Raw genomic sequence first — 14,494 nt, forward strand, 5'->3', positions numbered from 1 at the left:
TTTTTAAAATAATAACTTCTCATTCAAAGTATCTCTACATGGACATTAACTATTCACTAAGTCTGCTCTATGCTATTGCTTGGATTTTCAAAACTAAGTAAAAGTGCAGTAAAATAATAGGTTTTGCCAGGCTTGCTTTAGAAAAACCAAGTTGTTCTGAAGTACTTCCTTTACCTCAGAGCAAATACGACAACTGACTACCAACAGGCAGGCTACCTCAAACTTCTTTGTGGAAAAAAACAATTCACACCAAGAAGTTATTGACAAAACAGTGGCTTGTTGCCAATTACAACTGCCTTGCAGCAATCCCTACACATATGCAACCTAAATACCCACACATCATTCACTTTCACAAATGAAAACTGAAGCTATAGATAGACAGCATGTCAATGTGGTGAGCAACCCTAAAAGCAAAGGCATCGTTTTGATGACTGCAATGTGCTCTGCCTAAAACTCTGAAAAAAATTATTTTAGCCTTTTAAAATGCTAAGAGGGTTAACAGAAATCCCTCAATGCTTCTCAACAATGGGAACTAAAGCAACACAGAAAATAATACTGAACTCTTGCATTCCCCAGACACGTTAGAAAGTCAAGACTGATACCATGACTGAGCAAAGAAAAGCTTTTAGTAATATTAACTGTTCTGCCATTTCAGGTCATGCAAACTTTAGCTGCAAACCTCTACACTGAGCATCCTGTTATTTATTTACAAAACATCCCACTTAACCAGCGGTTGTATTGAAAATGCAGTGTTAACCCACCTTTCAGAGACTTCTTGTTTTAGCTTTGGCATAACACCTGAAGGCAGGTCACTGTCCAGGAGACCCAAGAAGTCTCCTTCTGCATTAAAGGACTCTTTATTCAGCTCAATGTCTGATGGGTTTTGACTAATGAACGAAGTATCTAAACTTTTCTGATGCACATCTAATGCGTCAACTTCAGCAGGGCGACCACAAATGCCAGGAGTGCTAAAAACATCACCTCCTTCCAATTCTGAGTTGTTGTTCTGTTTCACATCACGCTGAGGCCGAATATTCGGCCCGTCATCTCTGAACCCTTTAGCGAAAGGATTGTAGTCTATTTTCAGCTGGGTAATCTGGATGTTCTGGTAGGCTGTAACTGCGAAGAACTCTGTCTGTGGAAAGGTAAATGTATGGACATCAGGGCCGTTAAGCTGAATGACTTCTGTGGCTTTGTTTGCAGGCACCAAGTGAAGTCGTGGCAGATATCGGTGCATAGAATGCAGGATTATGTGACCCTCCTGGTCCAGGATATTGTTGGTAAGTTTGAGTTTGTAGAAGGATACTGGCTGGTGCATCCAGAACTGGCCAGTGGAAGGGGATTCTGGATGAATAAACACTCGTCCTAGAACATGTGGTTCTGCCTTCCCACTGGGCTCCCACCAACGGCCATTCCATTTGTATCGGTGGTTGTCCACAGGGGATATGTCCATGACTAGGATGTACTTCTGACTGGAATTCAGCCCTGTAATCCAGTATCGGCAATACGGAAACATCCGCCTCCCCTGCTTCGTCAGGATCATCTCTGTGCTGCGATGGTAGAATTCATTCCACATGTTGTTGTTATCTAGGGTGACAGTGATGCCCCCTGAGACACAGTCAGCTGGGAGGCAGGTCTTCACTCTGGGTTTGACTGGAATTGCCACACTGCTGGCGAGAGCACAAGCATCACGGTTTGCTACTAGGATTCCTTGGTCAGCTTTTCCATTTCCCTGCTGTTGTTTCAAGATGACAAAGAAAGCAGGCGCTGCACCAGACACAGTCCCACCATCCCGGCTAGTCAAGACAATCTGCTGTTTCTCCATGATGAACACTTTCACAAGCTCTCAAACCAAATGCAAATTCTACAGAGTTCTGATAATCTTCTATGTGTGTTCACCATTCTGGAAGAAAAGGAAAACACAGTTAAAATTATTCCAATACAGTCTAAGAAAGTAATTAAGTCACATGACACATTCTTTTTGCAGTAGCTCTACGCATTATAAACTTAAAAAGATAAGCAGTACTATAAAACAGAGCACAATCAGGGTGTAACAAATCAAAGTTGCATGTATGCATACAATTTTGACCTTATAGACATGAGGGCTATGACGCCTTTAAATTGCTTTTTCATACAGGCTTTGCCCCAACAGAACTCCTTGCTTTGCTTGGTATTTTTAAACACTTTGTTCAGACAGTCCCTCTAGTCTGCAGATCATTCACTTAACAACATCAGGCAGAACATGAAAAAGTTTTCAGGAGAGCAAATGGCACATTTCTGATACAAAGCCAAAAGTCTTGCCAGAAAGAAAGACACAGTTCCCTGAGGTCTGCAACTTGCCAAAAATTTAAAGGAGGAAAATTTTCTCTTAATTTCTTTATTGAAATCGTCAAAGTTTGTGTGTTTGGAGTTTCTTTACTTACAGTCCCCAACAATCCCAAGAACTTATAACTGTCTGTCAAGGGCAGAGAGAAAAAGAAGGGACAAAATACTTCAAATGGATAAGCTCTGAAAAAAGAGACAAACTAACCCCCAAAAGACCATGCAGCTAAGATTAAATGGATGAATGTGAAGCATTGGGCAGCCTCGGTTTCCTTTATCTTCTCAATTATGGAAATAATTTAAATCAAGCAAGAAAACATTTGTACTGTTATGATTAGCATAATCATTGTTTAGGGAACTAAAGAAGTTACTTTTATCTGCATATACGCAATTCCACTTTTGTGTGTCTACCTCCCAGGTTAAGGATTATGTCAACAACTGTAACGAAAGATCATAAACTACTTCATTTTTCAAATAGCCTGTATATTCTTCTCTGTGAAAATTTAAAATATGCACTTCTGGTAGCACAAAAATCCTATTTCCACATCCAGATGTTTGTAATTTGATCCTTATTGTATGTGGAACACAACACTGACAAAAAAAATTATTGATTCTTGTATCAAATATCTAGCTGATGGGAGCCAGAGTCCAGAATTAATCACCACTGCTAGAAGCTGAGATGCATCCCCCAGAGTCCTGAAGGAATTGGCTGATGTGCCAAGCCACTTTCCTTAATATTCAAGAAGTCGTGGCAGTCAGGTGAAGTCCCAGGTGATTGGAAAAGGGAAATACTGCACACATTTTTTTAAAAAAGGGTAGATAGAAGTATTCTGGGAACTACTGGCCTGTCAACCTCACCTCTGTGACTGGGAAGATCATGAAACCGGTCCTCCTACAAGCAATGTTAAGGTGCATGGAGGACAAAGGTGATTTGCCATCACAGTTTCACCAAGAACAAGTCCTGCTTGCCCAACCCAGTGGCTTTCTCCAACAGTGACTGCATTGGTGGACAGTGATGTTGACTGGTGACAACAGTGATGTTGTCTATCTGGACATCCATAAAGCCTTTGAAATAGTCTCCCACAAAGTCTTTCTCTCTAAATTGAAGAGAAATGGATCTGATGGCTCATCTGTTGTGTGGATAAGAAAATGGTACAATGGTCCCATCCAGGAGGTAGTGATCAACAGCTCTGAGTCCCAGGGGACATTCACGACAAGTGGTGTCCTTCATGGGTCCATACTGGCGAGGTAAGTGAAGCTAACATGCCTGAATCATGCCCAAAAGGACCTGATTGATGCTTGATGAGAAGTTTGACAAGTCCAAGTGCAAGGTGATACACCTGACATGGGGCAACCCCCAGTATCAATCACAGGCTGGGGGATGAAGAAACTGAGTAGTCCTGCTGAGAAGGACTGGGAGGTGCTGGTGGGTGAGAGGCTGGACACAACCCGGCCATGGCACTTGCAGTCCAGAAAACCAATTAAATCCTGTGTTAAATCCAAAGCAGCGTGGGCAGCAGGGCAAGGGATGGGATTCTGCCCCTCTGCTCTGCTGAGACCCCAACTGGAGTGCTGTATCCAGCTCTGGGGTCTCCAGCACAGGAGACCTCTTGGAGCAAGTCTAGAGAAGGGCCACAAAGATGTTGAGAAGCATAGAACACCTCTTCTGTGAAGACAGGCTGAGAGAGTTGGGGTTGTTCAGCCTGGAAGAAGCTCTGGGGAGAGTTAATAATTGCAGCCTTTCAGTACCTAAAGGTGACCTACACCAAATCTGGAGAGTGACCTTTACAAAAGCAGTGATAGAAAAAGGGGAAATGGCTTCAAATTTCAAGACAGAAGTTTAGACTGGATATTAGGAAGAAACTCTTTACTATAAGGGTGGTTAGGCACTGCAACAGATTACCCAGAGAAAGTGTTGAACTTTCAGTGTTGAAGTGTTGAACACCAGGCTGGAGATGGGGTTTTTAGCAACCTGGTCAAGCAGAAGGTATCCCTGTCCATGGCAGGAAGGCTGGATCTAGGTGTCCCTTAAGGTCCCTTCCAACCAAAACTAATCTATGATTCTGTGGGGTGGAAAACACCCACATCTCTTTCCAGAGAATTAACTCTTAATTTACAAGTTTTAAGTGAACTGGATATTTAATAATACATCTTTATTTTATTAGGACTGGGGTACTGTAGGAGGAAAAACCCCCCCGTGCTAACAAACTGTCATGCATGTTGGCAAATGATGTCAAAGCTCAAGAGACAATTTATACTCCTTTTATCATTTATATGACAAATGCTCTTAACAACTAGGAAATATGAGAGATCTATTTCTACCCCTTACACTTCACACTTTAAAACTTAATGCAAAGGTTAAATTGGAGGAAATAAACCGAAACTGTTCTGCACAGATTTTGATACCTGTGAAGTTACAAGGTCTGGTTTTCAGTTTAACTTTGCAGAGGAAATTCTTACCCACAAACATACTCACAACCACCTACCCACCAAGGACTCCTTAGAGTCTAGGATACAAAATTAATTCAAGTATATTGCTCTGCTTTTTCAGTAGATTACACCTCAAGTCCCAGCAACACAGAAAGTTATCCCCAAGAAATGAGCACTTTCATATTCACCCACAAGAACAGAACAGAAATAAATCTCAGATATACAGAGTGGTGAAAAAGGAACCACGTAAGATCTATGTGATTTTCCACCAACTTTGCATATACACATATAACACATTTATATGTATAGTAAACATACAGCTGGAAAGTGAGTTCACATTAATGCTGTGCAGTATGCACCAAAACTGTACTGGCTCATAAAGGAAGCACACTATCAAAGTGGCTTCAGATCTGGTTTAACGTATGCAGAATGCACGTAGCTTTATATTTACTTGCTTCCTTTAAAGTCATTTGACTGAATTATCTTACTTAAAACACACCAGAAGAAAAATTACAAAAAAAGGTCAACAACCATGCACTCAGCAGTTCTAGGCATATAAAGACCTATAGAGTAACAGTTTCTGTTCTCCAACACTCAAAGTTCTTATGTTGTACTGCAGTAGCTATTTCTACTACAAGCACCACGCACAGTATCAAGTCAGTCTGAGACGTGCGTGGTTAAAATGTGATTATGGGCAATTAAAGTAATAAAAATCTATGTTATTTCAGCACTAGCAAGGTCAGATACCAGAAAGCAATTTCATACATTTTATTACATTTGGTGACACACAGGAGCCTGTTTTATTATAGCACATAGACTCTAATCCAGTATTTCAGGGGAAACACGTGTATTTGTGGAAGCTGAAGTTCTGAACAGCGTCAGAGATTTCCCCTCTCTACACAGAGACCTTGTATTTGAGAAGCAGCGTCCAAGCAGGGCACAGCGGCCAAAACCACTCACAAGTCGCACTAAGACCCGCCAAAAGCAGGACGACAGTCAGATGCGAAAGCGTCCTTCTCAAATAAACAAACCAACCCAATTCCCCACGCGGCGACCGGGACGCGGCTCGGCGCACGGCGCTCCGGGCCGGGCGGGCACCGGGAGGCACCGTGGGAAGGGAAGCGACGGCGGCGCGCGGGCCCCGGGGCTGCCCCGCCCGCCTCCACCCACCGCGGGCTGCCGCCGGGAGCCCCACGGCGCGCGCCCAATGGCAGCGGGCACCGCGCGCGCCGCGCCGCCGTTCAACACCGACCGAGCGAGCGGGCACCAGGAGGGGCCGCCCCGGGAACGGCGGCGAGAGACGGGGGCCCCGCCCCGGGCAGGTGGCGTCACGGCTGCGGGCCGAGCGCAGCACCTGTCGCTTTGAACGCCCTCCTCTCCCGCCCGCCCCCCGCTGCCCTCCCCGGCCGCGCCGGACGGACCTCAGCCAGAAGCCTCGGGACGGGGAGCGGCAGCCGCCCAGGACCAGCGGGAGCCAGAACGACCGCCAGCGCCAGCTGGCTGAGGGGCAGTGGAACGAGCGCACGTGGGGAAACCGCGCCGCTCTTCGCCGGGACCCGGCACGGCCCTGCCCGGCGGGGCGCGCGCTGCCGGCGCTCCCGAGGCGGCCCGCGCGCAGCGGCGCCTCGCGTGGCCGCCGGGGCGCGGCCGGCGGGCCCGGGCCCGGCCGCCTCGTGCCCGCGCCTGGTGTCAATTTTCGCAGTTCGGGCGGCGGGCGGAGGGCGCGCGCAGAGGCGCGCGGGGTTCGCGCGCGACGCGGCCACTGCTCCCGGCGCGGCCCCGCCCCCCGGTTGTTACCGTGCGCGAAGCGCGCGCGGCCTCCCGCTTCCTTTCTCACGCGGACCGTGTGTCCGCCAGCTGGCGACAACGTGCGTGCGCACCGTGCTGACGTCATGGCGCCGCAGCGCGCGCAAGCGTATAGCAGGCCGGCATCCCCCTCCCTCCCGCCTGCCCATCACGTGCCCGCGCCGCGCGTAGGGCCCGGTGCCCGGCCCGGCCCGGCCCGCGCAGCGGCGCGCGCGCGGGCATCTCTCGCGCACCGGCGGCCGTCGAAAGCCCCGGGGCTCCGGTCGCGCGGCTCCGCCTCTCTCCGCGCCAGGAGTGCGCGCGAGGCCCGCGGCGCACGGCGCCCCCAGGCGGGCCGAGCGGGGCGGCACCGCCCCGCCATCCCCGTGCCCAGGGCAGCGGCCGCCTCCTCCGGGAAAGGAGCGCCGCTCTCTGCGCAGGAAACGCACACCGCGCCTTTCCACACTTCACAGCGGTACTGCCGGCAGGAACCGGCCACCTCCCGCAGAAAGCCTCAGCTGAGGAAGCAACCAAGTCAGCGGTATTTCCATCGTCTGAGCAAGCTCTCGCTGACCGGCCAAAGCACGGCGCAGACTCTGACCACCGCAGCTGTGGTGCCTCTGGGCGGGCAGACACAGACCTGTCACACCGCGCCCCCTGAGCCGGGCCCTGGGCGCTGTTACCGAGGCGCTGACAAACTGAGAGCCCGGGCACGGCCTCGACAGAGCTCTCCCGCCCGGAGAACGGCACCGAGCAGGTGCCGCCCCATGCCCAGCCTGGCAGGACTTCACAGACACCAAGGGAATTAATTACATGTAATAAACCTGGCACTTCTGACAATAAGCCCACTAAAACAGAATTCTGAACATTAAGGAAATTCACATCAAAATGCATCACGGCTGCAGGCAAAAACATCTCCATGAAGCCCCCCATCCCTTCCCTTTTCCCATTAAGGTTATTTATTTTGCAACACAGCATCCACTATGAAACGACAGAGACTTACACATGGTGCTAGAAGGCAGACATCAGCTAGTAGGGTAACACAAAGGTCCAGGCAACCAAATTTTGCACTGACCGTTGCCTACCACAAACTATAACTTCGTCAGGACTGCTCCTCAATCTGTCAGGGTTTTTTTTGTCTTATTTGAAAATGGGTAGAAGAAGAGCAACTTCTACAGCATCCCTTTAGAGGTTTCTTGGCAACATAGGTTTATGCTATAGGAAATTATCTCAGAAGCACATAACTAAAGAAAATACATTTTTAAGAGACTTGACCAACATGCATCAAAACATTAATACAGGTGGAATACCACCAGCTCTGTGCGTGTATGCACACCTCTGTCTTGAATGGGCAGTGTCTTCTGGGTGGAGGGGTGTTGGACATCACATAAGCAGGGCAGTCTGAGCCACCTGAGAGACAGAGCACGTGCAGCACCAGGAACAGCACTGCAGCCTCTGGAGCTGCTGTGTCCACATGCCAGCAACCAGGGAGACTGGGATTCAGGAACCAACAGTGTCTGAACTCTGCTGCTGCAGGGTATCTACTATACATATAAATACAGATATATATATATACAGACACACACACACATATATATATATATATATATATATATACATACATGTGTATGTGTATGACCTCCTCCTGCTCAGACAGGGAAGGGAGCAGGATATGGCTGTCTCTGTTGTGCTCCTGCATCTGTGTGTCTTCCTGATTGGTGTGGCCAGACATGTTTACATGTAAATGTCATGTGTGCATGTGCTCTATGGGCTTGTAGCTACCAGCAATATATTTTCAGCCTTATTACTGGTCATATTTGGGGCATGGAGTTGCAACAGCCTCAAGGTGTTGGATCCAGCATAATATTTTTCTTGTAACAAATCCAGTCAGAAATAATTACACCAATTCCAGGGATAGTCATTTTATACCTACAGCCATCACATTTTCTGTAGAGCAGTCATTGAGTTTTAGGGCCACAGGATAGAGATGCTGTTTTGTATTAACCAGTTTGCTTCTGAACAATGACAATACAGAAATAAGTGAGGGTTTTTTTTCAGGCAGAGTAATTTGTAAAACTGAGAACAGACACAGAACTAAAGAACAGACAGCGCCCTATGTTCATGGCCCACAAGCCACATGTTCCAGTCATGATAAAAGAAACAAACCAGAGACTGTTGACATTGGCAGAGATTTTCCTACAATTTTAGCTGAGGCAGGTAGACAGGCTTGCCTGCACCAAAATTGAACCCCCGGTTTATCAAGAGAACAGATTCATCAGTAGAAGTCACAGCAGTACTGCAGACTCCCACCAGCTTAAGTAACCCAATTCTAAGCAGCTTAAAGCTGACAAGAAACAGCAGTGCTGCACTAAAGAACATCATCTCGTTTAGATCACTATGAACACCAGTTTTAAGGACTTGTTTGTGCTAAACATGAACTGGCAGCACGGAAATGAACTAGCTTGCACCTATTGAATCCCTGATCAGAGGGAGTTACAACCATCCCATTACTGGCTAGTATAAGGTATTTGAAATGCTCAAGTTGACTACCAAGATGTAGACTCTTCCCCCAAATGCTTCTTTCAGACATATTCCCTTGAAGGTATGAACTACAGTCTTTACAAGCTGCATTTCAGCACCCCGTAAATCACGCTCCTGTTTTCAGTATTGCCTACACGGCGCTATGAAGCGCCCATTCAGGCCTACCTGCTACAAGTAATAAGAGATGTAACTGTTAGAGCTGCAGCAACAAACTGTTCTTCAGCCATTCTTACGTTTAACCTGTGGTAAAGATTCGGTAACAAAGTAGGAATTGGAGGGTCACAAGTCCCAGGCTTCGCTACAGAGAACAAAATACCTTGTAGAAAATATACACATGTAACTATACATAGTTATGCAAAAGAGACCAGCTGCCAACTTGTGAAAAACACACAAGAGGTGTTGATTACATTTTTGTTGGCAATCCCCTGAACACAAAGATTGCTACTACACAAGGATAGGACATTTCTGTCACACAGCATAGTGTGAAAAACAGTACTACAGAAGCATTATTGGAGCATAAAGAAGGCTTTCAGCTCTTAAATTCACTTGCCAAAAACAAGCACCAGCTGAAACTACTCACTACCTGCAAACAACAGCTATCAAAACCAGCTATGCCAGTGTAACACACCCACAGCAGCAGTCAGCAGTTTATTACAGCAGTCTAAAGTTTACCACTAACTACAACCAGACAGCCCTGACTGGGCTCAAAAATCCCATGTTTTGGACATTAAAAAAACCCAGAAACCAACCACCAACCAAGAAACCAAAATCCACAAGCATTTAAAGAGCTGAAAACCTAGTGATGCTACAGCCAGAAGTGTTGTGCAACGTGCACACTGGAAGAGTTAAAACACAAAAAAACATTCTTTCTTTAGACAACGTTTTGCCACTTTGGAGAATGATTAACAGTAGCAACCCACAGGAAATTCTGATAATCTAACCAAAACTCTGGATTAAACTGCATTTAGGAAGGTATCTAGTCCCATTTTCTATGCCATAACCAGCCCCACAGGCCTCCAACTCCTTCTCCAGACCAGCAGTAGTCTCCCAGAACTTAATGTTTGCTGTGCACAGATGTCTCTAAAAATTAGCAGCATCTATGTCAGCTCCAGATCTCTGTCCTTAAGCAAGAGAACCAGCCCAGATTTACTTTAAGAAGTTTATGTAATGTTATTTTTGATAGGAAACTAGCTTAAATTCTTTTCTTAGCCTTCGTGAGGAAATATAGTTCAGTGCCAAGAAGACAAAAGATTGAAGTGGTGGCAGAATCTAGACAAAAATTGAGATTAAGAAAAAAAATTATTGAAAGAAATGACCTGTTGCAGGAAAAAAGAAGTTTTTCAGACATTTTAGAAACGTTTTTTAGCTTTCTTGCTGATGCAAAGATTCAAAAGCACATGCTCCAGCTGCAGTCAGGAAGCACTTATGCCCACAAAAAGTCTGACACAGCTTGTGCACTGCCAGCTTTCAGCCCAGAGCCTTGCTTTATACTAAAAACCAAATTCACGTCACACTCAGAGTCCCAACTATTGCAGGATGAATAGGTGGCAGTTCAGAAAGTGTTTCACCAGCTGAGAGCTACATGCCTGCAAGAGCAGCAGCTGCTTTTGGAGGAACAAGGCACATACCTGGGAGGGCGGAGGAAAGAAACTCCTGCTTCCCCTCTCCAATAGCCATACCATGCCACGGAGTCCAAACTTCCAGCTCCCCATAAAGTCAGTCGTTTGTCAAACAGCATTAATCCTGCAACATAAAATATACAGTATTTTGCATCTCTCAAGAGTTACCTGAACTTTCGGGAAACACTTCCTAAACACTGAAAATGGGAACGCACCCAATTGGATGTGGCACACACAGTGCCATGGTCTAGTTGACAGGTGGTGATGGGTCACAGGTTGGATTCCATGATTTTGGAGGTCTTTTTCAACCGAAATGATTCTGTGATTTCTGTTAAGAATGAACCACTGGTGAGAGTCCAGGGGAAAAAGCCAAAGTTAACTAATAATAAATGCTCTTTTTTATCTGTATACAACATGTTATAGTTAGATTAATGTATTTTACATTACTTCCCATATTTCATCAGTCAGTGATATGCCCATTACTCATACATTCAATGAATGCTGTATTTTTTAACATACTATTATTTCAACTACCAAAAATCACAAAATAAAACAATAAAGCAATGCTTTATGCTTTTTGCCATGCAACACTGGCAGAAACAGCACCATTTTGATGAATTTCAATCCCTTTATGGCCATCACGAGGAACTTTTATCACATACATGAATCTGCAGCTGGGGTCTTGTCCACATCATAGAAACAAAACAAAACAAAACAGAAAACAAAACAAAACAAAACAAAACAAAAAAAAAAAAAAAAAGACAAAAAGAAAAAAAAAAAGCCCTCACCTGAGTTCAGGACTATCCTACTCATCCAGCTATTTTATAGCAATACTCATTGCTACAGAGTCACCAATGGCTCAGCAAGTTAGAACTGCCAAGGAACCCTTTTAAGGTGAAAGTGACGCTAATTCAAGTCCAGACTGTTGGCGATGTGCTCCAGGTTTATATCCCTCTTCATTACCGTTTATTGACTTATCCTGTGGTCAGGCAGACCACACCAAATTAACAGAAAGCACTGTACAAGAGTTAGCAAAACAGCACAATTCCAACATCGCAAATATTTGTTTAACAGTATCTGGGTCACAGTCTTGTCATTCTCCAAATTGGCTTTTCCTGGCATTGTGATTGGAACAAAGAATGCATTTTTATAGTAGATAGGTTGTATCTAGTTCCCATTCATTTTCTCTCTTTTATGCTGTTCACATTCCTTTAATGCCTTTCTGTTTTGGGCTTGATTAAAAAAAAAATTAAAACAAAAGAGCTTTCTTCTGGTTGCTTTCTTCTTATGACACACCTTCATCATCCTTCTCTCACATATCATTCTCACTGCATTCTTCCTTATCCAGTTCTGCAAAGGATTTATCCCAGGTACTAAAACTACCCAAAATCCAACAGTGAAAGTACATTCCACCTTTGTGTGGAAAGAGAAGAGCAACTCCACCATCACCATGATTGATTCTTTGTTCTAAGGTTACCCAGTCTTAAGAAAGATTAACAAAAAAGCAAACCAACAGCACAACACATCCTTAGTTATGGAAAAATAAGACAAGAGGAAAGCCCTCCTGATGCCACAGCTAATGACACTGCTCCCTATGCACATGCCATGACTGTCTTTTTGTAGACCCTCTGCTGTCTGTGAAACAGCAAACAGACAACAGCCTCCTCACAGAGAAGAGCTCTTTCTCACTCCAGTAGGCAGAGACCTATTTCGTTGTGTTTGTAAGGAAAATGTCTTAGACTTCCCATTTCTTAAGGTCGTTTTTAAAAACAACCACAAACTTCACAAACTAGTGGATTTGCGTATAAATGAAGAAGCAGCCTACAGTCAAAAAGAACTTCCTTTTTTTTTTTTTTTTTCCTGGAAGGTAACCAAACAAGTTTATTCACAAGTGGTTTTCTCCAGTTGCACGTTTTCCCCCATGGCAGGCACAACAGCGTCTGCACCAATACTGAGCCAGCAATGGGTGAGGTTAACAGCCATCTGCTGTTAGATGAAATACAGAAGTGAACGAATGCTGCCCATCTCCACCAGACCTAGGAAATAGGGGTTTTTTTTCCCTACAAAAAGATGTACAAAAATGCTCACCTATGGCAACACTTTTGAAGCAGAATCTATTTCCCTTTCCGGTTCTCTGTACAGATTCACAAGGCACTGTGCCCGAGGGCACTGAAAGGGTGCTGCAGCTGCATCGGGCAGAACACCTGCAAGCAACAAGACCAAAGCTTCAGCCTGCCCCTCTTCTTTAAACCACCCTCCGTTTTCAGTCTGCAGCAACTTCAAATCTTCGGGGCTCTAGCCCATCCCATCAAGTGCGATTACACACGGCCCATGCCTTCACACAGTTCACGTCGGGAGCAAGGCAGCGTGACTGTTGTGCAAGATTTGACATCTTAATGAGTCAGGCAAGACGCTCCAACCACATACTGGGAAGCCACTCATCTCCCCGGGCTGCTGAAACAGCCGCTGGCCCTCGTGCCTAGCTACTCCTCACTGAGCTCGCCTTCGCGCTTCGACTCCCTTCCAAACTCATCAGCTCGGTACGAGCAGTCCCAAACAGGGCAGTACCAAGGGCCACCAAGGACCGCGCGCCCCCGCGGCCGCCCCCCGCGACGTGCCGGGACGCACGCGCGTCGCCTGCGGGCCGCCCCGCCCCCGGCCGAGGGGCCCCGCTCCGGCCCCGCCCAGCCCGCCGGCCTCTGGCACCCAGGGGGCACCGGGGCCGCTTCCCGGGAAAGGCTCTCTCGGCACTCCAGCCCCGTCTCATAGGTGGCGCCGGCCACGCCCCCACCGGGGGCCTGTCCCTCGGAGCGCGATGGATTAGGGAGCAGCGGCAGCTGCCCAGGGCCGGGCCTCACCCGACCCTTCCCGGCTGGAGAGCCCGGATGCCGCTCGGTCCCTTTAAACAATCCCCCCCGGTCAGGTGACCGCCGGCCGCTACCCACGGCCCGCGCCCCCGGGTCCCAGCCGCTCGCACCCCTGAACAGAGCGGCGCGGGGGCGCGCGAGGGGAGCGAGCGGCCGCCGGTCCCGTTCCCGTCCCGCGCGCGGCCCCCTCGCCTCAAACGCGGGCGCGGCGGCAGCGCGCGGACAGGCGGCGCGCGCGCGGGTGATTGGGCGGCCGCCGCGCTCACGTGACGCGCGCACGCCTCGCGCCACCTCGAGTGAAAAACTTCCAAGGAGGGAGGGGGGGGGGGCGGACGGCTCGTACCTGACTCCGCGCGCCGCCCGGCAACGCCCCGGCCCACGCGGCCCTCGCCCGCCACGCGCGACCTCCTGCCGTCCTCATTGGCCGCCGCGGTCCATCACGTGGGCTGCGCACGTTCCCGGCCCCTTCCCCCGGCTCGTCTCCCGCCCCCGCGAGGCCGGTGCCGGAGCGCGGCCGTGCGGGCGGAGCGCGGGGGGCGGCGGGGTCCGGCGGCGGCCCCGCGGTGCGGCTGCCTCGCGACGCCCCGCCAGCGGCGCGCCGCCGATTGGCCGGAGCCGCCCGCCGACGCAGTTCCGCTCCCAGGGCGCCGCCGGCCACGCCCTTCCCGCCCCTCCCGCCCCTCCCCCGGCCGTGCGCGAGGGATAACACGCCGCTCGCGCGTGGGGCCGCGCGGTAGCGCCTCCGGTGGCCGCGCCGCGTGCGCGCCCTTCCCGAGGGGCATCCGCGCACCGGGCGCGTTCCCGCGGCCCCGCGGGCGCGCTCCTTCCGCGGCACCGCACTGTCTTCGGCCGCCTGCAGCGCCTTCCCGGGACTCCTCGTCTTTCCTCCGCCTTCCGCATTTGTAAATCACGGAAGAGGGGCTCGTGTGG

At 48.6% G+C, this 14,494-nt stretch overlaps 1 protein-coding gene across 2 annotated transcripts in view; it reads right to left on the reverse strand.

Annotated features, from left to right (window-relative positions):
- The window catches only part of MGA (MAX dimerization protein MGA), a 57,752-nt gene extending 44,069 nt beyond the window's left edge, over window positions 1–13,683 (reverse strand). For both annotated transcript variants that reach the window (XM_053979538.1, XM_053979537.1), the window contains exons 1-5: window positions 13,556–13,683; window positions 12,786–12,901; window positions 10,913–11,025; window positions 10,707–10,821; window positions 762–1,903 (exon numbers count right to left, since the gene is read on the reverse strand). In XM_053979538.1, coding sequence (XP_053835513.1) covers window positions 762–1,825 — 1,064 coding nt within the window. In that variant the 5' untranslated portion in view covers window positions 1,826–1,903; window positions 10,707–10,821; window positions 10,913–11,025; window positions 12,786–12,901; window positions 13,556–13,683. The remainder of the gene's footprint in view (window positions 1–761; window positions 1,904–10,706; window positions 10,822–10,912; window positions 11,026–12,785; window positions 12,902–13,555) is intronic.
- Window positions 13,684–14,494: the final 811 nt, after the last annotated feature.

The sequence above is a fragment of the Vidua macroura genome, chromosome 6 (assembly GCF_024509145.1).
Source record: "Vidua macroura isolate BioBank_ID:100142 chromosome 6, ASM2450914v1, whole genome shotgun sequence".
NCBI lineage: Eukaryota > Metazoa > Chordata > Aves > Passeriformes > Viduidae > Vidua > Vidua macroura.